Genomic DNA, 27,484 nt, shown 5'->3' with positions numbered 1-27,484 from the left:
TTTTTATTCAAATGTAGGTTTGTGCACTGATCTTTAAAGTGTCTGTATTTTTCTGTTATGTGTGTCATTGCTCTAAAAAGGATAATTTTAAATAATGATAATTTGGGAGATGATAGCTTTTTGTAATTGTAAATTTAGCAAAGATTGTCAAGTTTTTGTACTGAGTACCAGGGGTTATAAAAAAAAAATAATAAGGCCTGGCTTATGATACAGACTAAACTGGGAAAAGAATAACTGTCATAAGTACTATCATGATGATACTCTAATTATGGTATCTTTTGTGCTGTTGGAAATATTTAGAATTTTTTTTTGAAGGCTTAGAAACATACTTGAGGGGCTGTATTTTATTCATATTCTTTTGACTGGTTGTGCCCTGTGGGCCAGGTGTTGAACTAGACTTTAGGGATTAAAAAAATTTTCTAACATTTCTGATTCTAATACTTTTTAGAGAATTATATAAAGGAATGTTTGAAATGAATAGCAATTGACTTATGTTTTATACTCTATCTCTTCTCAACTATTTGCCCTGAGATTTTCCATTGTTATGTCTGTAAATCTTTTTTTAATAGTATTTTTAACATATTGAAAAAGAAAACATTTAATGGCCCATAGCTGCACTGTTAGAAAAGAAAAAGTTGTATACGGTCAAATAATCCAACTGATATAAAGTAAAAGTCTGCTTCCTCTCTCCCCACAAGTTAACCATCATCAATAGTTTCTTTTGTCTTTCTAGAAAAAGCTTTTCCTGAATTTTAAAATAATATAATGTAGACAGTGCTTTGGTCCTAAAGCACATTTATTATTATTATATTTTTCTTTTATCTCTTGATAGTAAAATATGATATAGAACTTGAATAAAACATATTTTGGTAATCTGCTTTTAAAAATAAATGAAATATGGGGATCCCTGGGTGGCTCAGCGGTTTGGCGCCTGCCTTCAGCCCAGGGCATGATCCTGGAGACCCGGGATTGAGTCCCACATCAGGCTCCCTGTATAGAGCCTGCTTCTTCCCTCTGCCTGTGTCTCTGCCCCTCTCTCTCTCTCTCTCTCTCTCTCTCTCTCTCTCTCTGTGTCTCTCATGCATAAATAAAAGTTAAAAAAATAAATGATATATGTTAGTACTTATGCTGTAGCTCTAAGTAGGGTCTGGTTCTATAGTGTGGTGGTACATTTGTTATCTGTGACCTTGGGCAAGATCCCAGATAAATCCACATTATATTAAATATTTCGTTTTGGTAGACTTCTATTCATTTCCATTTCATACAATATTCCTCTTATGAATTGTCAGTTATACCCCTGTTTTTTTTCCAGTTTGGCTACCAATAGAAGTTGTCAGGTCTAAATTTATTAAATTCTTCTGTTAGTATATCTCATCTAAAATATTTTAAAAGTATATTATAATGACAAAGGGTTTGGATAAAGCTATATTTTATAAATAAAAATTAATGATCGAATTTGAAGACTTAAGCTTCATTTTTTTTAAATCTTCTAATTGACTTACTTAAGGAAAATGATTTACTCCTCAGTCTTGAATATACCATTTTCCCCCTTCACTTTTGCATTATGACTGAAATGAGATCATGTTTTGTACACGAATCATTCCTTTATTGGCATTTTTAAGAAACATGGTAATAGTAACAAAGATTGCACTTTGTGCATCCACAGCAGATTTTTGAGAGGAAAAAGCTCCCTTTTTCCAAAAGAAAAGAGTTGATTTAATAGTAATTTAGTTGTTTAGCAAGGTGGGTATAAGTTATATTTTTAGGATTCTCTTCATTTTCACGCGCATGTATTTTTAAGATAGAAAATACAGAAGTTTGCATGTGCAAAAATACTGTTATCAATTTCTTTTTATATTTTTTTCAGAGTTTTTACCTCTGAAGTAATTCGATATATTTGCATTATTATTTCAGTATGGCAGATTAGGATGGCAAAGATAGCTAGCACTGTAAAATTAGTAACGGACAAATGGAAGAAATAATGAAATCATTAAAACACAGTTCCTTCTATAATTTTAATTTCAAAAGTCAAGATGCAGACTTTAGTTTATAGTTGCTCACTGGGAAGAGGTTAGGGATGGAATTTTTTAAAATATGCTCTTTTGGTTTGAATTTTGTTAGAGAAAGTTTATGGTAATACACTAAATAATTACATGGGCTTAAGATACAGATTTTTTAATAAATGCACTTTTTTTAGTAATAATATAGTAGGTAAGATACTGTTTTTTTTCAAGATACTGGTTTTATTTGAAAACACAGTTCTTTTAGTATAATCATGTAATCCATGTTTTTCCTATTGTTGGTGAATTAAAAGTTCTTTGAATTCTGTATGATTTATAGTTTTTTTTTTTTTTTTCCATCTTCATTACTGACCTTTGTGAATTTACTTTTGGGTCAAGTGTCATGATTCTTTTACTAAAAAACACTTGCAAACTATTGCTTCAGATAGACTATTCCAGGAGACTGAGGAAGATTTGCTGTGTTATGTGACATGTTGTGAGTGATGAACAAGCTAAGGAACAAAGGCAAATGAAGGAGAGATAACGAGCTTGAAGAATTGCAGGGGCTATATTGCAGTTAAGTGTGGTAGCACTAGATTATCTAAATTTAACAGTATTTGTCCAGGCTGAGGCCAAAGAATTTTGAACTATTTTGAGCTACAATATAGTAAGCTTATTTTAGAAGCATGTTTGACCATTAAGTGACATATTTTGGCAGCTTTTCACAGCATCTGGGTCTCATCTAAGTAGCTTGTATTTGGTATTGTGGATGCCTGCTATATCCTTTCAATTATGAGAGTGGAATTGGCTGTTTACAATAAAAGATACCTGTATGTGTGTTGTGGATCTATAAATCTGGATGGTTGGGGTCTAGATGCAGAAGAGTAATGATTCTTCTTTGGCTGTAAACTACTGTTTTCTTCTGTAAACCACCATTGCAACAATGTATCTCATGTATTTTGTAAGGAAAACATGTAAATGAGTAATTCCCTTCTCTCCTTGAATTTGGTAATTTGAATATAAAATACTTTGTAATCCCAAATATGTCTGGAAAATGTTTACTTGTAAAAAGTTGGCCTTTATCACCTGCACAGATTTTCAAATGTTTGTTCTTTTAGTGACATCCTTTCAAATTAGCTCACACAGTTATAAGCCTTTATAATTATCTTTTAGATTTCGTGTTCATGTCTAGTTAGAGTTTTATTCTTATTCATAAGCTATAAATATAAATTATATATTAAGGTACCAGTGTCTCCTTGATTACTTATATTGGCTAGAGTCACATAGAAACACGACTTACTACTTGAAATACAGTATCTCAACAATTTTCTATTTTATTTATATGTGAATTTGATACTTTTTTCCTAGAAATATTCAAAGACCTCTTCAGTGTGTCTTATTCAGCTTCCTTTTTTTTTTTTTAAAGATTTTATTTATTTATTCATGAGAGACACACACACACACACAGAGAGAGAGAGAGAGAGAGGCAGAGACACAGGCAGAGGGAGAGAAGCAGGTTCCATGCAGGAAGCCCGATGTGGGACTTGATCCTAGGACTTGGGGATCATGCCCTGAGCCAAGGCAGATGCTCAACCACTGAGCCACCCAGGTGTCCCTCTTATTCAGCTTCTATCAAAATAGTACCTATGTTTTCTAGAAGGTAAAAATGTGTATTTTAACTATCTATACATATCTGCCACAAAATGGAATGCCTCTCATGACCAGTTATGATTTATAGACTAGAAATTCTTAATTGTTTCCTAACTACTCGGGATAAAAATGTGTTAAACAATGTATTGCTAGGGATCCCTGGGTGGCGCAGCGGTTTGGCGCCTGCCTTTGGCCCAGGGCACGATCCTGGAGACCCGGGATCGAATCCCACGTCGGGCTCCTGGTGCATGGAGCCTGCTTTTCCCTCTGCCTATGTCTCTGCCTCTCTCTCTCTCTCTCTCTCTCTCTCTCTCTCTCTCTATCATAAATAAATAAATTAATTAATTAAAAAAATGTATTGCTAATAAGCTAAATGTGCTTATAATGGCCTATATAAAATCTCCTTTTTTCATATTAGGGAGTGGGGTTGTCCTCTTTCTTAAGAGAAGCCTTCTGTGTTTTAGAGTATTAACAACTCTTAAGAATCAGCTTGTAGGTGGATGTGGAGGAGGAAAAATAGTTTTTCCTTTACCTTCCTGAGTTCTTGGCTGACATGAGACAGTTATAATAGTAAAAGACAAATGAATAAGACAAAAACAGAAGTTTATTAACATATGTACCTCATGTACACATGGAAGATACACAGGGGAAAATGAAGAACTCATTAAGAGGCAGATTGAGAATTCAGGATTAAATGCCATATTAATGAGGGAAGTTGGGGTAGGATGGATATAGGCCTCTAAGGGGAGAGTGAATGATTTTTAGGAAGGATTCATGGGCCCTTAGAAGAATAGATGGGAAATACGATAGGTAGTCTGTGAGAAAGTTTGAGTGCAGCATTGGTTACAAGTCTCCTTTTCTGTGGTGAGAAACAGTCCTCCCTTGTTGATGAAATTTCCAGAGAGGAGATTTAGGACAGTTGAGGTCCTTTTGGAAGATCTGCCTTTAGGCAGATAAATGGGAGTTCAGAGAAAGCTTCTCCCAACATTTGCTGTTTTTCAAGTGCCTGTGGCTCAAAATAATGTGTCTGAGTGGCATATTTTGGGGTGACATGTCCAGAATTCCTACAGCCATATTTTGGGGTGGCGTATTCTGCTACCCTTCATTATCAGTTTTGTTCTTGCATTCTTGATGTACACCATTTACTTCATCTGATCTTTTATCTCTTGATTATTTGCAGATCTAAGATAGCACCACAGTGATGAAGAGATACAAAATTATCCCCAGGATATAGTACATTATATCCTCTTCAGTACACTTTTGAGTATTTAAGTATTCTCCCCTAGCAAACAAAGCATTCATTTTCCCTTAGCCCTACTTTTAAGGAAGAGAGAAAAATAAAGTGTATATAATCTCTGTGGTTATTATGTATATATTTGTTTTAGTTGAAGTCTAACATATATACAGTATAGTATATAACTGTATTAATACATATACTATATTTTAGTCTTCTGTGTAATAATAGCTCCATTCTAGTTAAATAATGTATTTGTCCTTGTACACACCACTCAGGTCAAGATACAAAAAGTTTGCCAAATGAATTTAACATGAGCCTCTTTGTATAGCAACACCCCACCCATTTTCACTGGTCTTACTTTTATTATCATTGAATAAGTATTAGGTATGGCTCTTTGGATTCTTTGGCCTTACATAATGTCTCTGAATCTCATCCGTGTTGTTGAGTATCTTTTTTATCGCTGCGTAGCATTATGTTCTATACCTATACTACACTGAAATATTCATTTCTTTGTTGACACATATGGGTCGCCTCAAATTTATGATAAATTCTTTTTACTACTAGTATTGCAGAATAGGATATATATAATTATTTACCTGTAACCATTTTTAGAAAAGTCATCTTTATTGAGATCTTTAATGAACAAAATACACCTTTTTTAAATATGAGGCATAACTAATATACAGTAAAGCTGAACCTTTAAAAATATATAGTTTGTGTTTTGAAAAACGTATATAGTCATGCATCCCATAATCATGTTGTACATTTCTCTCACCCTAGAAAGTTACCTTTTCCCCTTTTGTAGTCAGCACCCAATCCCAGCCCTGACAACCACTGATCTGATTCCTATATAGTGTTGCTATTTCCAGATGTCATATAAATAAAATCAGCCAGTGTATAACCTTTTAAGTATGGCTTCTTTCACTTAGCGTAATGCTTTTGAAATTCATTGATCTTGCACATTATCAAAAAATGTTATCAGTTGTTTCTGTGCTGAGTCATATTGCATTTTTGGGATGTAGAACAGTTTTTGCATCCATTTATCAATTAATGGATTGATACAGTTTCTAGTTTGTGATGATTATTAATACACATTTGTCTACAGGTCTTTGTAGAAAAATGGTTTTACTTCTGTTGGTTAAATACCAAATTCAGTTCCTCATTTATTTAGCTTTGCCCTGTTTTTGAAAACCAGTTGAGCAAGTGAAATAAGTCAGATGAGAAAGACAAATACTGCGTGATGTTCCTTATATGTGTAACCTAAAAAAGCCAAACTCATTGAAACAGACTAGAATGGATGTTATCAGAGACCAAGTGGTGGGGAAGTGAGGAGATGTTGGCCAAAGAGTACAGACTTCCAGTTGTAAGATGAATAAATTCTGGAAATCTGATATACAGCGTGGTGATGATAGTTAATAATACTATATTATGTACTTGAAACTTGCTGGAAGAGTAGATCTTAAATGTTTTCCCCATAGGAGAATAAACATGGTAATCATTTTAGGTGGTGAAGGTGTTGGCTAACTGTAATGTAATCATTTTACAGCATATTTATCAAGTCAGCAGTTGTATCTTAAATCTGTACAATGTTATATATTAGTTATATTTCTATAATCTGGGGGAAGAAAGGCCAATGAGAAGAATTCTTACATTTTCACTCTATGTCAATACTACAGTTTTGCAAGACATTACCATTAGGGATGGTGGGTAAAGTATACATGGGATCTCATTGCATTATTTTTTATAACTGCATGTGAATCTATAACTATCTCAAAAAGTTTAATTAAAAGAAAAGCAAATTGACCAATAAGGTTAGATCTATTTGTGGATCTTTATTCTGTTCCATTGGTTTATCACTCTCATGAATACTGTAGCTTTATATAATAAGTCTTGAAATTGAGTATTGTAAGTTCTTTACATTTCTTCTTTTTTTTTTAGTTCTTTACATTTCTACAGAAGTTTTGGAATCAGTTTGTCAACTTCTAAAAACACCTGCTGGGATTTTAATTGGGATTGTGTTTAATCTATAAATCAGTGTAGGGGCAATTGGTATATTAATACTGAAATACATCTCTCCCTTAAAAGATTTTTTTTGGCAATTCCTTAGTGATATTTTATAGTCTTAAGTGTACAGATCTTGAATATATATTGTTAAACTTTTATCTATTTCATGTTTTATGGATATAAATTATATTGGAAAATTTAAATTTGCAGTTATATGTTAGCATATAGAATTACGATTATTTTTATGTTGACCTTGAGTTGTTCAGCCTTGCTACAATTACTTATTCTAGTACATTTTTAAAATTAGTCTACTAATGTGGTAAGTTGCATTCCTGGGATAAACCTAAGCCATATTATCTGTCTATATCTCTGTGTATTTTAATTGATTTTGTTAAAAGCTTTTTTTTTGTATTTATTTATGATAGTTACAGAGAGAGAGGCAGAGACACAGGCAGAGAGAGGGAGAAGCAGGCTCCATGCACCCGGGAGCCCGATGTGGGATTCCCGATCCCGGGTCTCCGGGATCACGCCCTGGGCCAAAGGCAGGCGCCAAACCGCTGCGCCACCCAGGGATCCCTGTTAAGAGCTTTTATATTGTGATTACAAGAGATGATGAGCTGTAGTTTTCTTTTAACTACTTTTTTATCTGGCTTTGATATTGGAGTAATATTGATGACCTCATAAGATGAGTTGGGAAATGTTCCCTTTTTTGAGTTTGTGAAGATTGGTGTTAATTCTTTAAATGTTTCATGGAATTCTACAATGAAACTATTTGCCTAGAGATTTTTCAGGAGTCTTTTTTTTTTTTTTCTTAATTATACATTCAGTTACTCTTCAGTTACAGGGCTAGTTGAATGATCTAATTCATGTTGGATGAATTTTGATAGTTGTACCTTTTGAGATAATACACGTTTCACTGTGTTGTTAAATGTGTATGTGTAGAGTTGCTCCTAATAACTCCCTTCTTGTTCTTTTCATATGTACCGGCTCTGTAGTGATAGCCTCCATTTCATTCCTGATGCTGGTGATTTCTGTTGTGTCTTCCCCCTTTTTCCTTTTTCAGTCTAGCTGGAGCTTTGTCAATTTTATTGATCTTCAGAAAGAATTAGCTTTTTCATCTATTGGTTTTGCCCTATTTGTTTTTCTCTTTTAAACTTAGTGAATTTCTGTTCTTACACTTATATTCTTCTATCTGCTTGCTTTGGGGGGTGTATTTTGTAGTTTCTAAAAGATGGTATTGATTTGAAAGACCTTTCCTCTTTTCTAGTTTAACTGGTATTCTAAATTCTTCTCTTGGTCCTGTGTTAGCTGCATCTCACAAATTCTCATATGTTTTCAATTTCATTCAGTCAAGCTATCTATGTATTATTTAGAAAAGTGTTTTTAAAATAGTGATGCTGTTTTAATGTGAATTTCTGTTTGCTGCAAAGTGTATTGTATTAAATCTTTTTGATTTATAACATGATTTATTATTTGAGCCTTGTTTTGTACCTTTCTCAAAAATTTTTCTTTCACTGTTTTTTCTTAATATTTAGGTGGAAACTACCTGTAAAATTAGTACTTTATTTAATAAGTAGTAGACTCATTTTTGGTAATTGATATTTTCTTAGAAAGTTGTCCATTTCATATGAAGATTTAGATTTATTGATATGCTGTATAAATCACAATACAGTTTAAAGTGTTCTCTGCATAACTAGTTTTAAATATATATAGTCTCATATAGATACTACACATATACATAAGTATATACATACATATATGAGAGGAAGAGATAGTCTCTTTTGTAGCTACTCAACTTTGATGTTGAGAAAGCAGCCATAGATTGTATGTAAGAGAATGAATATGGCTATGTTTCAGTAAAATTTTAGTTATGGACCCTGATTGTTAAATTCTGTGTAATTTTCCTGTATCATAAAATATTTTTCTTTTGATTTTCAGCCATTTAAAATTATAAAACCTATTTCTGGTTTGCATACAAAAAGGTGGTGAACTGGATTTGCCAACCCCTCTTCTACTTAATTTTTCTATTTCAGAAGACATAGTATAAGATCGTCATTGTGATTGTGGATTCATTTGTTCATTTTTAAAAACATTTGGTTTATTTAGTAATCTCTATATTCAGTGTGGAGCTGAAACTTATGACCCCAAGATCACGTCACATATTCCTGCGACTGAGCCAGCTAGGTGCCCTCCTCCATTTATTTTTAATAGTTTTTCTTCATATGAGGTTTACTGTGACTATTTTATCATCTTGGTGAATTTGCTTTTTACCAATATAAAACTTTCTCATTTTTAAATTTGTATATAATTCATCTAAGGATTTTAAAAAATTTAACCATTTTTGGGGTTATGATTTTATGATACCCAAGAATGATATTGCTATTCCTGCTTATATTTTGTTCGTGTTAGTCAGTATTGTGCAAGAGTCTGCAAACCACATTAACTCCTAATCTACAATAAAACAAAACGTTAATTTTTATCTTGGGATTGATTTTTTTCAATAACTTTCAGTGCAAAGGCTTCAAGGCAGTTTTACTTGGTCTTTCTTCTTGCACATTTGTTGATGTTCTAAAGCTAAGATAGTGCTATCCAGAACTGTAAAGTGCATTTGTGTATACTCAAAGTTCCTATTGTGTCATTGTCAGGGAAAAAAGCTGTTTTGGGTACAGTGTGTGGAAACTAATAGTTGATACTAATAAGATTTCATAATTTATCTTCAACTTCTCAAATACATAATTAGAAGATAGTTCTTACCTTATAAATAAAGGGGAGGAAGGATTTAACATGTGCTGACATATTACATTGGCAGTTTTTAAAGAAAAACCTCTGAAATGTGGCACCTGGGTAGCTCTGTCAGTTAAGCATCTGCTGTCAGCTCAGGTCGTGATTCTGGGGTCCTGGGATTGAGTCTTGCAAGCCAACCCTCTATCCCCACCCCCACTCAATGGGAAGTCAACTGTTTCTCTCCCTCTACCTCTCCCCCTGCTTATGCTCTTTCTTTCTCAAGTAAATCTTTCTTTTAAGGAAAAAAACCCCACAAAAGAATAACCCATGAGAGACTCTAATATGGAAATGTGAAGAACCAATTTGAACATAATCTAATTCCCTTCTTACTCTTCAACCCTTTGTTTTAGAACTTATAAAATGTGTTTTCAGGGTAGATAACAATCCTATGCTATTTCTGTCAGATTCTCTTTCAACCTTGCCAAGACTGAAGTCTGAACTGGTATAGCTTATAACAAAAATAAATTTTCACAGTTGTTCCTTTTCTGTGTATCTTTAGTTAAAGTATTGCATCGTTTATATCGTATGCAAAATCATAAAGGTACTGTGGCTACCTTGCTCTTTGAGACTTTATAATATGATTTAAAAAAATCTTTTAAGAATCTATTTCAAGTTGCATTTTATAACTTTAATATAGATTTATTACATAAATATATGGGCTTATTATAAAAGCCTTAGATGAGAAATGTCTCTGTAATTGCCATTTTTAGTGATAGTCAGATAGAAACAATTTAAAAATTACTTGTAAGCTCACCTGCATCATTGGGTTGTGTATCAGATTTTGTTCTCCTTTTTAAACTCCTTTTTATGAATTAGGAGTTTTGTTTTTTTTTAAGATTTTATGTATGTATTCATGGAGACACAGAGAGGTAGGCAGAGGCACACAGGCAGAGGGAGAAACAGGCTCTGTGTAGGAAGCCCGATGTGGGACTCGATCCCAGGACCCCAGGATCACGCCCTGAGCCAAAGGCAGACCGTCAACTGCTGAGCCACCCAGGTATCTCAGGGTTGAAGTTTAGTAAGGAAGACTATCATACTGCTGATTTGGTAATTCTTTATATATTACCTTTTTTTAAAAAAATGAGATATAATTGACATTTAACATTATATTAGTTTCAGGTGTATAACATAATGACTTAGTATTTGTATATGCTGTGAAATGATCACCACTATGTCTAGCTACCATCTGTCACCATATGAGATTGCAAAAAATTTTTTCTTAGAATGGGAACTTGTAATATTTATCTCAGCACCTTTTAAATATTATTGCATCTTAATTATAGGGGAAGACTCTCTTTTCTTCATTTTCTTTATTCCTATTTGCTCAGTTTCATAGCTCAATTTTGACTTATTTTGTTTCCCAAAGAGTTTATTTAGATCAAGGGAGCTACAAATCAGAAGAATAAATTTTCATACTTTGTTTTATGTATACTCATAGAAGTATCTGGCAGGTACCTGTAGCAGTCCATTCTGCCAAAGATTCAAGTGCTATAAACCAAGTGGTATTATAGTTATTTGCTTTTCTCTTGCAAACCTATTTTTTTCTTTCTCTTTCCTCTGTCTTTTCTTGATGCCAGTGAGTGTTTCAAAATAAGAAAAGGCTTCTCCTTAGAAAGTTGTCAGCCCTGGGGAAATTCTTTAGCAGATGACTTATAAAGAGTAGAATAGTTAATGTCTTCTTTATAAGATCATCATCTGTTGCCTGGGCACTTTTTGTTGTTGTTGTTGTTGTTGACTTTTTTGAGCTGTGGGCACTTGGCTTACTGAAATAGGCACAAGATACAGGAGGTAAAACATAGCTTCATATATTATGGCATTAGTCATTACCACATGATGTGTGGTAATCAGAAATGGAAGAACCTTTTTTAGATCTTTGGAAGAGGAAACTATAGATCCTTAAGGTACCAGAGAAATTTTTTGGTTAGGTATGAGAACAATATACAAAAACCAGTATTTAAAAGATTTTTCAACTGATATCAGGATATCGATCAATGTATAACTCAGTATATATTGAGCTGTATAATCACTTTTAGTCACCAAATAAATGAAATATTTAGTGTTGTAAATTATAGCACAAATGGTTTACCAAATCATTCTGATAATTTCTAAATCTTATATTGAGTTTTGGAATTGTTGATATGGTCTTTTATTTTGCTTAGCTTTTACTAATTTTAATGAATTCCTACTTGAGCTATAACTTGACAAAATAAATTTCATCTAGTCACTTATCCACTAAATTGATAGTCATTAAGTAGCATGGACTTGCGGTAAGTAGAGACTTTTTCATAATACCATCAATATTGTTTATGGTGCTGAATCCTATCTCAGTTCCTAAGAGTAGTTACTTTCAAAAAATTTTTTCAGCTCTTGTGATATGAAATGTTCTGAATACCTTATTTAGGCCATAGTAGAAGCGGTGTAACAATGTGGAACTTAAGAGCACATGCTCTTTTGTTGGGGTGCTGAGGTTTAAATCCTTGTACTGCCAACTAAATATAAGCTGATAGGTAGTGTTGAGATGGGAAAATTTTGGAAGATTGACTAGTGCAGTGCAGGGAACCAAGCAATCAGAAAGGATGCCATTTATGGATGGAGCATCTTGAAAGCCCCTTTTAATGCCAAGAACTCTGTTGGATAGTGGAGAGGAGCTTCAGAAGGTTTGGGGATCAGTAGTTATCAACCACAGTAAAAACACTCTTGTACTATAGCAACTAACATATCTGTGCTAGGGCATACGGCTGAATATCAGGTTGGGTTGTAATGTAGGCAAAGGAAAGAATAAAATTCAGAGACAGGATTTCTGACTAACTTGCCCCTATAACACTATGTCATTTAGTGTTAATCTATTTGCCCCTATGGTAAAGTTATATACCCTCTTATCTCTTGTTTTCTATTTTTCCTACTCTGTTCATCTTGTTTTGTCTGTCTTCTGCCTGAAACATCCTATCCTTGTATTAGTTGAAAATCATCTTAGAGGATTAATCCAGGACTAGTTGATGTCATAAAATTAGTAGTTTATTCAGAAGTAGGTCTTACCAGTAGCATCTTTGGAAAACAAAGGATAAAAATATCACTGCACATTGGAATCTTCCTAAGTTGCTTTGGAGTGTTCTGTAGGATTACTTAGCTTGCCAAGGAATTCATGTTCCTACTTGATTTACCAATTGTATTAGTTTCCTGCAGCCGCCATAACAAAGGATACAACTGGGTAGCTTACACAGCAAAAATTTATTGTCTCACAGTTTTGGAAGTTAGAAGTTCAGAATCAGCATGTTGGCTAAGTTGGTTCCTTCTGAGGGCAAGGAAGAAGAATCTGTTTCAGGTGGTTTCTGGTGGTTTGGGGGCAATCTTTTGTGTTGCTCGGTGTGTAGATGCATCACCACCATCTCTGCTTTCATCTTCAGATGTTTTTCTTTCTTTATTTCTTTACATAGTCTTCCTCTGCACATATTTGTGTTCAAATCTCCTCTTTACATAGGACACCAGTCATTTTGGATTAGGGTCTACCTCAATGACTTCATCTTAACTTGACTATATCTGTATAAAGACCCTATTCCCAAAGAAGATTAAATTCTGAGGTACCTGGGGGTTAGACTTCAGCATATCTTTTTGAGGAGACACAATTCAATCTATGACTACTAGTATATTAAGGTTTTCTTTTTTGTTTGTTGTAGTCATACGAATTTGAAGAAATCTGCCATATTGGTTATTATCAGTGTTGAATTCATTGTAAATATTTGAAATTTCTTAAATTCTAAGCAGGTTTTTTCTAAATTATGTAATTTACACTGGAGGCCAGTAATCACCCATCCAGATTATACTTTGTTAAAGTCATATTGGGTATAAATGTGTTGACTATTTTGTAAAAATATTTTTGCTTTTGAAATTTTAATATAAGTAAATGTGATGTGATGGATGACAATTTGAAGCCTGCATACTACAGGAACTATTTTTATTTTCTTGTGGAAACCTTTCCTGTGATGTTTGTCTAGTCTAACTATGGTACATTTCCTTCTTCCTTAGGCAGTGAGTGGTTAATCTCTTATTTCCAGAAAGCTTCCACAAGATAATGAGAATAATATCTTATTTATAGTATTACAATAAGCCAGATTAAATATTCTGTTGTCACCAGTTCATAGACTTGTACTTTTACTTCAGAACTTCCTTGAAATTCTTCAAGTTATGTTGTATTCACAAGTGTGATTTCAGATAGTCTTTTAAAAAAATTAAAGGGAAAATTCTCTTTTTAAAATGAGAAGCATTGGGAAAATATTAGATGATACTTAAATATTCCCTTTAGACACTTTTAGTATACTAATAGTGTAAATATATTTGTGCAGGTTTTGTCCGGATCGTCTCGTCAAAGTTATTCACCTTCTGGCTATCAGGATTTCAGTAAGTGGGAATCAGTGCTGAAAATAAAAGAAGGACTGCTAAGGCAGAAAGAAATTGTAATTGATCGGTGAGTCTTTTTTTTAAGTACTAAATATTTCAGACATACAGAAAATGTAGATTACTAAAACAACCTTTGTATCCATTACTTAGAGTTTAAGAAATCAAATCTTACAAATATATTGATGTCTCATGTCTGTCCCTCCCTCAGCCTACCCTAGTTAAGAACCTTTGTGAGAACTGAGGACTGGTCTGTTGGTCTTTCTGTTTTCTACCACCCTCCCATTTACATTAGAGTAACCCATTTGGAAACTCCAGTCTTTTTTATACATGTAGAAAGTTAGCTGCAATGCTAATGAGCTATCAAGGCTATAAACTGTATCTTTGTGTTTTAAACTTAGAAACTATCAAATTGGAAAGCTACTTTAAAGTGCTAATATTTTAACTAATGTATGTTATGTTAGATCTGAAGAAGAAAAAAAATTTAAAAAAAATCTGAAGACACAAAAGCTATCAAAATCAGGGATGTTTAAAATTAAATGACTTACAGATAAGCATTTGAGAAATTTGGGGGGACGGTCCAAAAATTTTGCATTTTTGAGTACTAAAGCTCTGAAAAACAAGTTTTTATACTTAATAGAGTCTCCTGATTATTTTGAGCAATAATTGTTAATATTAATTATATTATTCTGGATGTATGTTCTACATAATTTATGTATACTTTGGAGTCAACTTGTGTACCATGGTGATGGGGGAAATCATTTGGGGAGGCTTTTTTTTTTTTTTTCTGCTAGTTACTGCTTATTTTCATGTGCTTATTTGAGATTAAAGTAGTAGACATTTTAGCCTTAAAATTAAATCCGAGTTGAAACCACTAAATATATTTAATAGTCAAAATTTCAAAAGATTTCACTTAGAAATTTACCAGTATTAAGCAGAACCTACTGGAGTATAAACTAGAGTACAAACATCTGAACTTTTTCTTCTCTGCTGTGTTCCCAGCATCTTGAACAGAGCCTGGCACAGTATATGCTTAATGCTTGATACTTGGTGAGGCAGAAGAGAAGGACTTGATAGACAAGTTAGCCAGAGTAAAAAAGCCATTTTGATTTTAGGCTGACCCTTAACCTAAAAATCAGCAAGCCATAAAAGAATCACAGGACCTAACTCAGGAAATACCACAAACAATTCATCTATGATAGTTAGAAATGCATATAATTACAAACATAATCTATTGAAAATATATATTTCCCAACTTTTTATACTATAGAAGGATACTAAGGAAATAATCCAAAAATAATTCAGATTTCTCAGTTTTGCAGTTCTTTATGCAGTCTCATTCACCTCTGCAGTGCCCTTCTTATAGCTAGTTTTAGAGTATGAGGATTTAATGAATGAATGCATGTAAAAGCCCTAATACTGCCTCATGCATGGGTGCCATTAGCAAATAGTAGCCACATATACATGATTTGTAAATAACGGTTGTTTCTGTAGAGCTTGTCTCTCCTTAGCAGACTCCAGACCCCCTCACAGAAGAGACTGTTTCTTGACATTTCATTACTCATAATAGGTCTTCACCAGCATTCATTCAGGAGAAAAAGCTTCATTTTAATGGCAAAGAGGTTAAGGTTGCTGGTTAACCTATGCTGTTACTGATACTGGTAGTTTAATGGTCTGCACTTTGTAGTTAGCTTTTGCTGTTGGATTGGTCAGATAGAATTTAGAAGTAAGTCAATGCACTTGAGACTGATCCAGAGAGGAAACCCTTACACCTTCTGCAATGACATAGGGAGTTAATGTGATTAGTAAATGACACTGGCAGTGTAGAGGGGAATTCTCATTTTGTTATTACTTGCAATGTGCAGTATATATATTTATTTAATTGTGTGTGAAAGTAAAATCATATTGTAATTGTACTAGTAAGCTTTTAAAATCAGTAATGCGTTCTTTGGTATAGTGTGGATGCTTTTTTATTGAATTCATAATGTCCTTCTAATTCATCTGCTAAGATTTATGATCAGATTTCTCAAAGCAAAGCTAAGATGTACACACTGTAGTTATTAAAATTATTGAAACTCTGGCTTTACAAATTTGATTGGTTAACATGAGATTTTGTTCATTTTTCTTTGAGAGGGACCCCATAATGCAAGAGTAGTTATTTTCTATCACTGGTATTGAAGTGAGATTTGATTATTTTTATCAGCTAATTTGAGCATTTAGATACAGTTTTAATAGTTCATTTCTATCTAAGTTATTTTGATTGTTTATAACTAGGCACATAGTATTTTAGAATTAATTTCTAAATCCACAATTGACTATTGAACAATGTGTCGGTTAGGGATCTCAACCTCTTGCACAGTTGAAAATCCATGTGTAATTATTGATTTCCCAGAACTAACATACTAATGACCTGGAGCCCTACTGATAACATAAACAGTCGATCAGTGCATGTATTGTATGTTTTATGTATGATATATTGTACTCTTATAACAATCTAGAGAAAAGAAAATGTTATTAAAATCCTAAGGAAGAAAAATACATTTAACAGTATTCTGTATTTATTGAAAAAAATCTGCATTTAAGTGAATCTGTGCAGTTCAAACTCATGTTGTTCCAACAATCACGTGTATTCTGTTTCAGTCCCACCTACTGCACTGTAATTCAGTTCTGACCCTACATGCCCTGAGTTAGCATCAGACTCCACAGCTTTAAGGGCATATAGCCTCTAACAAAACTGTGTAATTTCAGATACCAGTTTGAAGGTGGCTTCCCCAGGCCACTCACACTTCTAACCAACTGCCTACAAATCTAGCTGGTTCCCAGAATTTTTATTGGAGTTTCATTGTGTAGACATGATTGATCAAATCACTGGCCACATGATTGAACTCAGTCTCCAGCCTCCTCTGTGTCTCAACCATGGAGGTTGCACTGGCTCAGGTTCACAACCTTCTAGTTAAATGGTTGGCTTTCTGGTGAACAGTCCCCATCTTAAAGCTATTATCAAGGGGCCATGAGTTACTTCATTAGGATAAATGCACGTGTTCCAGGGGCTCATGAATAACACACCACACCACACGGCAAGGATTCAGTCTCCTTCCCAGGAATCAAGAACAAAGGCTCTTTCTCTATTATTGATTCTTCCTTATTTACAAAACCTTAAGATTCGTAGATAAATGCATAAGAATCCTTTTAATATACATTGGGAGTATTTTCAAGCTAATACACTTAGCTTTGTTTGGCAGGGCCACCTTTGGAGAAATTGAAAATTCTGACTAGTTCAAGAAAAATTAATACAATCATCCTCTTTCCATCAAATTAAAAAATACTAACAGTGTATTTAGAAGTACATTTCAAAATTAAAGCCCAGGGCCATATTTACTATTGTCCCAACATGTGTGAAAGCTGATTTTGGAAGCTAAGGGTGAGGAGACAGCTTCTTCAAAACTGTTTTATCCCTTGTTTATAGTACTATAAGTAGTTCGAAAATGTGAATAATATCCCTTAAGTGAATAGGAGATAAATATCCACATGGTTGTTAAGTTTTTCCTTTTGTGTGCCCTCTATTGAAACAGGTTGGGAAAAAGGAAATGCATGGAAAATTAAAAGAATAAAATCTCATTGGTCTTTGTTTTCCTATTCCAGACCTTTAGCCACCTGTACCTTTATTTCAGCCCCTCTCTCTTTTTAATATGGTAATGAATGCGGGGTGTCTCTTTGATAATCATTTCTGATAAATTATTTAAGATGGCCATTGAGCATAATTCATTTGGTGGTAGTATCCATAATAGCTTTAAAAGCTATTAATTATTTTAAAACTCACAGTAGAAACTTTCCAGAAACCAAATTTAATTAGAAAAGGAAAGGAACCCTCTCAAAAGGAACCTGCTCTAAACCTGTCTCTAAAGATACGTGCTTTTTCATTTTTGTATTTTCTCAGCTAGAGATTGAATTTGTACATACTCTTATTTGCTCCCTGGATCCGGGACGGGATCACTGCAGGTCTAGCTGGGTCCAGTATTTCCTTGAGTAACATAGTTGCTGTAGCAGCTCCTTGATTTTTCAGTTTTGACTTAATTTTTTTAAACCTGTTTTCTGATTTATAGAGGCCATATTTACTAGGTATTTGACCTGATTCCTTTCTTGAGTTGTAGTGGCAGTCTTCATTCTGGTCAGGATCTCACCATCTGTTTAATTCACTTCCCAGGCAAAAGGGATGACTGGGACTTGGGTACCCAGAAGCATCTCCTGCTCTCACCTTTTTAAATTTTTTTAAATTGTGATGAAAACCATCACATAACATGAAATGTATCCTTTTAACACATCTTGTATGCAGGACAGTTTTAGCTTTATGCATAGTTTTTTACAATAGATCTCCAGAACTTTTGCAATTTGCATGACTGAAACTCTGTACCCAGTCAGTAAGAACTGCTTGTTTTCCCCTCCCTCCACCCCATGGAGACCATCATTTTCTACTTTCTGCTTCTCTAAGTTTGATCGCTTTTTTTTCTTTTTTTCCCTTTTGGTATTGTAGGGGAAGAAAAAGTCAGCTCTTTAGAGTTCCTTTGCTGGATCTGGAAATTAAACTGACACAGATTAACAGTAGAAAAGCATACAAATTTATTTAATACAAGTTTTAGGTGACTCAGGAGCCTTTATATGGAAGTGAAGACCCAAAGTGACAGATTTGATTATTTTATGCTAGCTTAGTTGAAGAATGAACAGTCATGGAGGAATGTGATAGGTTAAGGAGTATGAGGTAATTGTATAGTAAACTAGGGGAAATTTAGCAAAGCTTGCTTGGTCGGATTTTTCTTTGTGTCCTTTAATCTTCAGAGATGGGGATGTACCTTTCTTTTGGGTTTAGAGAGGGCACACACACACACACACACACACACACACCCCTTGAGATTTTTGTGATCTGTTTATAGAAGAAGGGCAGGGGTGGGGAGGAGGTCTGAGTGATCTTTCTGCTTTTGCTATTTTCTTAAACTCCTTTGGCTTAAAACATTCAGTATGCCAAGATGCCACATTTTGGGTTAGCATTGTCCTAAACCCCATTAAATTTTCATATAAGTGGAATCATGTAGTATTTGTCCCTTTATGACTGCTTACTGCACCTAGTGTAATGTCTTTAGGGTTCATCCATGTGGTCGCATATGATAGAATTTTCTTCTGTTTTTTTTTTTTAGACTAAGTAATAGTCCATTGTTTGTGTGGGTCTATGTGTCATATATCTTTATCCATTTATCTGTAGATAAACATTTAGATTGTTTTCATCTCTTGTCTACTGTGAATATCACCTTTGTTGGTAGAAGATATTTTTGGCTGATATATAATTCCTGATTGGCAGTTATTTTCTTACAGCACTTTCAAGATATTATTCCATTGTCTCTGGTTTCTCTTAAGAAGTCATCCCACAAGTCTTATTACTGACAGATTGAATGCACTCTTTATTATTTTTTTTGGATTTAATCATTTTTTCCATTTGTTCTCAGCAGTTTTACTATAACGTGCCTATTGTGGTTTTCATCATATTTGGTATTCTTGGAGATTGAAGTAGTTCTTGATCCCAGTTTCATGTTTTTCATCAATCTTGGAAAATTCTTGGTCTTCATCTCTTCAAATATTTTATTTCTTTCTGTTTCTGCTAGGACTGCTAATATAATATGTTAGATTCTATCACTATTTCTCATGTCTTTTTCTTCTTTTATTAAGAGAAGTGAAGGAAAGTAGGAAGGACAGTGACTTAAATGTTTAACTTAAGAAGACCAGTTAAAGGAATAGTTAAACATGAAAGAGAACAAAGGAAATACTAAAAATAAGAGCAGAAATTAATCAAATGGATAAATTGCTAGTTCTCCTAATTAAGGGAAAAAGAGAAAGACTCAAAATAATTAGGAGTAAAAAGTAATATAATTATATAGAGAAAGTTTAAATCATTGTCATAAACTAGTATCAATAAATATGAAAACATAAAAGAAAATGAATTTTAAAAGAATACCAATTGACTCAAAAAAGAAATAGAAAACTTACATAAACCAATAGTGTTCAAGAAATGTAATCAGATGGCGTTAACTAGACTTATTGAGGCGATCATTCCACAATATATACACATCAGTATGTTCTACACAGTCATTGTTATACACCTGAAACTAGCATGGTATTACATGTCAATTTTGCTTAACAAAAGAAGAAATATAGTCAGCAATTACAGTTTTAGACCCAAATGATTTTAGAATTAAGATTTGCAGAACTATGTCATCATATTTAAAGTGTGTTTTTTCGGTCAGTAGCATATAGTTGAATCTTTCTCTTTATCCATTCTGACAGTGTTCACTTTTTAATTGTTATTTTAGATCATTTACAGTTTGTAATTATTGATATGGTCGAGTTTAAATCTCCCTTCTTGCTATGTGTTTTCTAATTGTCCCATCTGTTTTTGGTTCCTCCTTTCTTTCTCTTGAATTAGTTGAGTCTTTTTAAAAATAATTCCCTTTACATCCTTTGTTGGCTATTAGCTATAACACTTTGTTATTATAGTAGTTGCTGTAGCGTTTATAATATACATCTTTAAAGTGCAGTGGTCTACCCTGAAGCAGTGCTATACTGTTTCATGTACAACATAAGAATCTTATGAAAATATACTTCCATTTTTCCTCTTTCTGTCTGTGAGCTATTTTGTCATACATTTCACTTCTAGAAAGACTATAAAACCCACAGTACATTGTGCCTTTGTTGGTTTGTTTGCCTTACACAATCTATTAAATTTTTTAAAGATTTACCTAGTAAGAACAGTAATATATTTGCCCATGTAGTTAACATTTTTGGTGCTCTTCTTTCTTTTGTATAGATTGGGTTTTCATTCCATGTTGTTTTCCTTTGGTTGGAGATGTTCCTTTATTGTTTCTTATACTTGAAGTCTGCTGTGATAGATTCTTTCAGCCTTTAAGTTTTCAAAATCTGTTTCACTTCTATCTTTGATATTTTCATTGGGTGAAGAATTCTAGGCTGATTGTTTTTATTTTGCTTTAAATTTACCTTGGGTAAAAAATTCTCTAGCTTGAAAGCTTCAGTCCCTCCTTCCACTTTTTTAGAGATTCTAATTGCATGTTTTTATTGCTCTGTCTTCAAATTTCCTAATCTTCTCCTGCAAATTGTGACCTGCTTTTAATCCCATTAAGGATAATATGTATGTTTTCTAAGTCTTAATATAATCAGTCTTTCAGTTTTTTGAACATATGAAAATAATTAAACTACCCAATATAGTGTCTTTGTCTATTCTATCATCTGTTCTGGTTCACTTTCAATTTATTGGTTTTTCCTCTTAGGTTATATTTTCCTACTTCTTTGCATGACTAGTAATTTTTGATCAAGTATCAGACTTCATGAATTTTAACTTTTTTTGGATATCACGTATTTTGTATTCCTGAAATCATGCCCTATGAATTAGGAAGTTTTCCACGGTAGCATTTGAAAAAAGGCAGGATTCTAGGCCCATACAAGCCCCAGGTACTGTCGCTTTAATCTTTTTGGTTGACCATCACGTATCTCTCCCCCACTCCCCACATATGCATGCTAAGTAGTTTCCTCATGTGTTTATTCGTTAGTACTCAGTGGAATATTCAGGGTGACTTTGCTTAAGTTGTCTTGGTTTTTCTAGTATCCCAGCTTTGTCTTTTCAGCTCAGAGAGAGCTCTTTACCTGAAGCAGTAGGCTCTGGCAGTCATAGAGCTCACCTCATTTGTTGCCCATCTCCCAGAAGTCACTGTTCCATTAAGAGTAACTGTGCACAGTGTCTTGAGAGTTAGAGGTCAGTGCCTGTAACCCCCACATTGCTCAAGTCAACTGTATAAAGGATACATAAAGACAGAAATAAAGTAACTTGATTAAGTAAGCAGTAAGCTGCTGAGCAAAGATTTGAACTTCATGGTATCTGTTTCTAACATGAAGTTATGTTAAGGAGAAATAAATGTCTGAGCTATCCAAGGATCCAAATTTGTCACCAAATTCTCCATCATTGGTGATGGTTATGTGTAGACTGTGTAACCTAGGATTTTGTTGAGAAGATGTAGGATAGAACATCAGTTGGGCTAAACAATATGAGAATACCTTTCATCCATGACAATGAGATTCTTAGAGTGTCAGTGGATATTTAACTGTTAAACAGAATTTGTATGAATAAAAATAATGGATTTTAAGGTAAAGGCATTCCAAACTGAGGACATAACATTTATTATATCAGGTAACAAGAAAGAAAGCAAAACACATCTTTGCTATTATCTAAGAAGAGTAATCTTTTTTTTAATTTTTTAAAAAATTTTTATTTATTTATGATAGTCACACACACACAGAGAGAGAGAGAGAGAGAGAGAGAGGCAGAGACATAGGCAGAGGGAGAAGCAGGCTCCATGAACCGGGAGCCCGACGTGGGATTTGATCCCGGGTCTCCAGGACCACACCCCAGGCCAAAGGCAGGCGCTAAACTGCTGCGCCACCCAGGGATCCCTAAGAAGAGTAATCTACAAAAAATATTATATTTTATAAAATGCCAGAAGTACTCAACAGTATAAGTAAACTTTTTTTGTGTTCCATATAGCTCATGTTTCTGTGATTTTTATTTTTTTATTTATTTAAATTTTTTTTTTAACTTTATTTATTTATTCATGAGAGACACAGAGAGAGAGAGAGGTAGAGAGAGGCAGAGACACAGGCAGAGAGAGAAGCAGGCTCCATGCCTGGAGCCTGACATGGGACTTGATACCGCGTCCCAGGATCAGGCCCTGGACTGAAGGCGGCACTAAACTGCTGAGCCACCTGGGCTGCCCAAGGTTCTGTGATTTTAACAAATTCCCTATTAAGAGTGTCAAAGTTGATAATACTTTTAACTTTTACATCAAATTATTAGAATAGTTAAAATTCTGTTTTCAACAGTCTCTTAGAAAAGCATATTCTTTATAATGTCACCTCAATTTATGTTTTGCAGGCAGAAGCAACAAATTACTCACCTACACGAGAGGATAAGGGATAATGAATTACGGGCACAACATGCCATGTTAGGACATTATGTAAACTGTGAAGATTCTTATGTGGCTGGTTTGCAGGTAAGAGAGATTTTTGTAGTTGTTATTTTATTAATACAGCATGTGTTAATTATATAATTAGCTGTAAGATTAGGACGCATTTTTAATTCATTCACATGGTTCATATTCATATATATATAAAATAAAAGATGTCCAAGAACTGTCTTCCAGACATCCAGTTCACATCCCATCCCCACACACATACAGAAATTACTGTTATCAGTTTCTAGTGTATCCTTCCAGAACTGACGTATATCACTAACAGATATAAATGTGTTTTATTCCCGTATCTTCACAAAATGTATCAAAATACATACATTACCCAGCACCTTGCTTTTTTCCTTTATAGTACATAAAATTATTTAAAATACAAGGATTCAAAAAGCAGAAACAGGCTCATCAATACAGAGAACAAACTGATAGATGCCTGGGGAATGGGCAGAAAGGGTGAAGGGGAGGAGGAGGTCCAGCTCTCCTCTTACGGAGTGAATAACTCATGGGAGATCAAAGGTACAGGATAGGGAATGTAGTCAGTGATACTGTATTAGTGTTGTGTGATGACGGATGGCAGCTGCACTGGTGGTGAGCATAGCATAACATACAGACTTGTTGAATCACTATGTGTACCCCTGAAACTAATGTAATGTGTCAACTGTACTTCAGTCTTTAAAATGCAGTGATTATTTCTATATCTTTACAAAGATAGCCTCCCTTTCTTCTGCTTTAATAGCTGATTGATTTCCCATTTTATGGAGATAACATAATTTATTCATCTTGTCCCTACTAATCAGACTTTGGGTTATTTCTACTTTGGAGCTACTATAAATAATGTGAAGAATAACCTTCTATGAGCACTGTTTTGCTCATATACAAATATTTTTGTAAGTTAAATTCTCAAGTGAAATTTACAGGTGTATGAGTTGGTAATTTTTATTGAAATTATCAAATTGTTTTTGTGTTATCGGATTGTGAAGATTTTTGCCTTTCTCTGGTAGATTTGTATATAGGGTAGGGTGGGGGAGTTCTCTCCATGATTTTTTTAAAAAATAAAAATTGTGTAAAATATGTATAACATAAAATCTACCATCTTAACCATTTTTTTTCATCTGAACTCTTTTTGAGTATACAGTTTAGTGGTGTCAAATACATTTATAATATTGTGCAACTGTCACCACCATCCATTTTCATACCTCTGTATGTCTTATAAAACTAAAACTTTGTGTCCATTAAACAATAACTCCTCACTTGCCTCTGCAACCCCTTGGCAACTGCTGTTGTACTTTTATTCTCTATGATTTTTATTACTCTAATTATCTCATATTAAAAAAAAATTGTACAAGGGGATCCCTGGGTGGCTCAGCGGTTTGACGCCTGCCTTTGGCCCAGGGTGTGATCCTGGGGTCCCGGGATCGAGTCCCATGTCGGGCTCCCGGTGTGGGGCCTGCTTCTCCCTCTGCCTGTGTGTCTCTGCCTCTCTCCCCCTCTCTATGTCTATCATGAATAAATAAATAAAATCTTTTTAAAAATTGTACAGTATTTGTCTTTTTGTGACTGACTTATTTCACTTAGCATAGTTTCCTCAAGGTTCATCCATGCTGTAGCATGTGTCAGAATGTCCTTCTTTTTAAGGCTGATATATTCCATTATGTGTGTATACATTTTGTTTTATCCATTCATCTGTTGACACTTTGTTTGCTTCCACATTAAACAAATATTTTGTTTATTTATTTGAGAGACAGAGAGCAAGAGCGGAGGGAAGGGCAGAGGGAGAAACAGAAGCATACTCCCTGTTGGATGGGGAGCCCAATGCAGGGCCAGTCCCAGGACTCTGAGATCATGACCTGAGCTGAAGGCAGGCAGGTACCTAACCGACTAAGCCACCCAGGTGCCCCTGTTTGCTTCCTCATTAGCTATCATGAATAATGCTCCTATGAACTTTTTATATTTATTTGAATATGGGTGTATAAACATCTCCTGCAGACCCTGCTTTCAATTCTCTAGAGTATATATCCAGAAGTGGAATTGCTGGATCATATAGTAATTGAATTTTTAATTTTTTGAGGAAGCACCATACTGTTTTTTTCCACAGTGGCTGTAACATTTTGGATTTCCATCAATAGTATACAAGGGTTCTAGTTTTTCCACATTGTCACCAACCCTTATTACTTTTGATTTTTGATAGTAGCCACCCCAATGGATTTGAGGTGGAATCTATCTCATTGTAGTTTTGGTTTGCATTTCCTTAATGATTAGTGATAAGAGCATCCTTTTATGGTTTATTGGCTATTTGTATATCTACTTAAGAAAATGTTCACGTCTTTTGCCTATTTTTGAATTGGTCTGTTTTTGTCATTATTGAGTTTTTAAAGCTTTTTTATGTATTCTAGATATTAACCCTTTATCAAATATATGATTTGCAAATATTTTTTCCTATTCTGTTTATTGACTATTTTCTCTGTTGGTGGTGTCATTTTTTCATGTACAAAATTTTTATTTCTTCAAGTCGTTTGTTTACTCTTTTATTGCCTGTGCCTTTGGTGTCAGTATCCAAGAACTCATTGCCAAATTCATTGTCATGAAGCTTTTGCCACATGTTTTCTTCTAGGAGTTTTATAGTTTTAGGTCTTATGTTCAGGTCTTTGATCTGTTTTGAATTAATTTTTGCATATGTTATCAGATAAAGATTCAGCATCATTCTTTTGCATGTGGATAATCCTGTTTTCCCAGCACCATTTGTTGAAAAGACTTCCATACTGAATGGTCTTGGCATCTGGTAAAAATCATATGATTTTTACATATATATGTCTTTTGTTATCTTGTACCACACTGTTTTGATTACTGTGGCTTTTATATTAAGTTTTGAAATCCAAAAGTGTGAGTTCCCCCAGTTTTGTTCTTTAAGATTGTGTAAGTTATTTGTGGTCCTTTGAGATTCTATATGAATTTTAGAGTTTTAGGGTTTTTGAAATTTAGGGTTTTTCTCTTTCTGAAAAAGAATTGTGATTTTGATAGGGATTACATTGAACCTGTAGATCACTTTGAATAGTATTAACATCCTAACAATATTAAACTTTCCAATCCATGAACACGGGATGTGGTTCTATTAATTTATGTCTTCAGTTTTCTTTCAGCAGTGTTTAGTAGTTATTACACAAGGCTTTTACCTCCTTGGTTAATTGCTAGTATTTTACTCTTTTTGTACTGTTGTTAAATAGGATTGTTTTCATAATTTCCTTTTCAGGTTGTTCATTGAGTGCATAGAAATGCAACAAATTTTTGTGTGTTGACTTTGTATCCTAATACTTTGTTGAATTCATTTAATAGCTCTAACAGGCTTTTTGTGGAATTTTTAGGATTTTCTACATATAAGATTGTGTCATATGAACAGAGATGGTTTCATGTCTTCGTTTCCAATTTAGATTCCTTATATTTCTCTTCCTTGCCTATTTGCTCTGGCTATAACTTTCGGTATTCTGTTGAATAGAAGTAGTGAAAATGAGAATCTTTGCCTAGTTTCTGATCTTAGAGGAAAAGCTTTCAGTCTTTTACCATTGAGTATAATATTTGCTGTGGGTTTTTTTCTGTATAGTTTTATTTCATTGTGGTGTTTGCTTTCTGTTCCTAGTTATTTGTGTTTTAATCACAAAAGAATGTTAAATTCTGTCATATGCCTTTTCAGCATCAATTGAGATGATTGTGAATTTTTTTCCTTTATTCTGCTAATGTGGTATATTACATTGATCAGTTTTCACATGTTGAACTATGCTTGCATTCCAGGAATAAATCCTACTTGGTCATAGATTATAATGCTTTTAATATACTGCTGAATTCAGTTTGTTAATATTGTGTTGAGGATTTTTGCATCAAAGATAATTGGTCTGTAGTTATAGTGTCTTTGTCTGGCTTTGGTGTCAGAATAATGCTGGCTTCACAGAATGACTTAGGAAGTGTAGTTTCTTCTCTTTCAATGCTTGAAAGAGATTGGTGTTAGTTCTTTGTTACATGTTTGATAGAATTCATCAGTGAAGCCATCAGGTGCAGGACTAGGGCTTTTCTAGGGGGGATCTTTGATTACTGATTCAATCTCTTAATAGATAGGTCTGCTCAGATTTTGTTTCTTCATGATTTAGTCTTGTTAGGTTTTATGTTTTTAGGAATTTGTCCATTGCATATGGTTTATCCAGTTTGTTGGCATACAGTTAATTGTTCACAGTACTGTTATAATCTTTTTTATTTCTGTAGAATTGATAGTTAATGCCATTATTTTCATTTCTGATTTTAGTAAGTAGAGCCGTTTCCCTTAGTCCATCTAGGTAAAGTTTTGTTGATCTTGTTTT

General features: G+C 33.9%; 1 protein-coding gene across 2 annotated transcripts in view; it reads left to right on the top strand.

The window, feature by feature from the left end:
• Positions 1-27,484, top strand: part of CEP85L (centrosomal protein 85 like) — a 146,918-nt gene that overhangs the window by 71,007 nt on the left and 48,427 nt on the right. For both annotated transcript variants that reach the window (XM_038526648.1, XM_038526649.1), the window contains exons 4-5: positions 14,016-14,137; positions 23,051-23,168. In XM_038526648.1, coding sequence (XP_038382576.1) covers positions 14,016-14,137; positions 23,051-23,168 — 240 coding nt within the window. The remainder of the gene's footprint in view (positions 1-14,015; positions 14,138-23,050; positions 23,169-27,484) is intronic.

This window comes from Canis lupus, chromosome 1, assembly GCF_011100685.1.
Source record: "Canis lupus familiaris isolate Mischka breed German Shepherd chromosome 1, alternate assembly UU_Cfam_GSD_1.0, whole genome shotgun sequence".
Classification (NCBI taxonomy): domain Eukaryota; kingdom Metazoa; phylum Chordata; class Mammalia; order Carnivora; family Canidae; genus Canis; species Canis lupus.
Note: the sequence above shows the minus strand (reverse complement) of the source record. Positions and strands in the feature narration are given on the sequence as shown.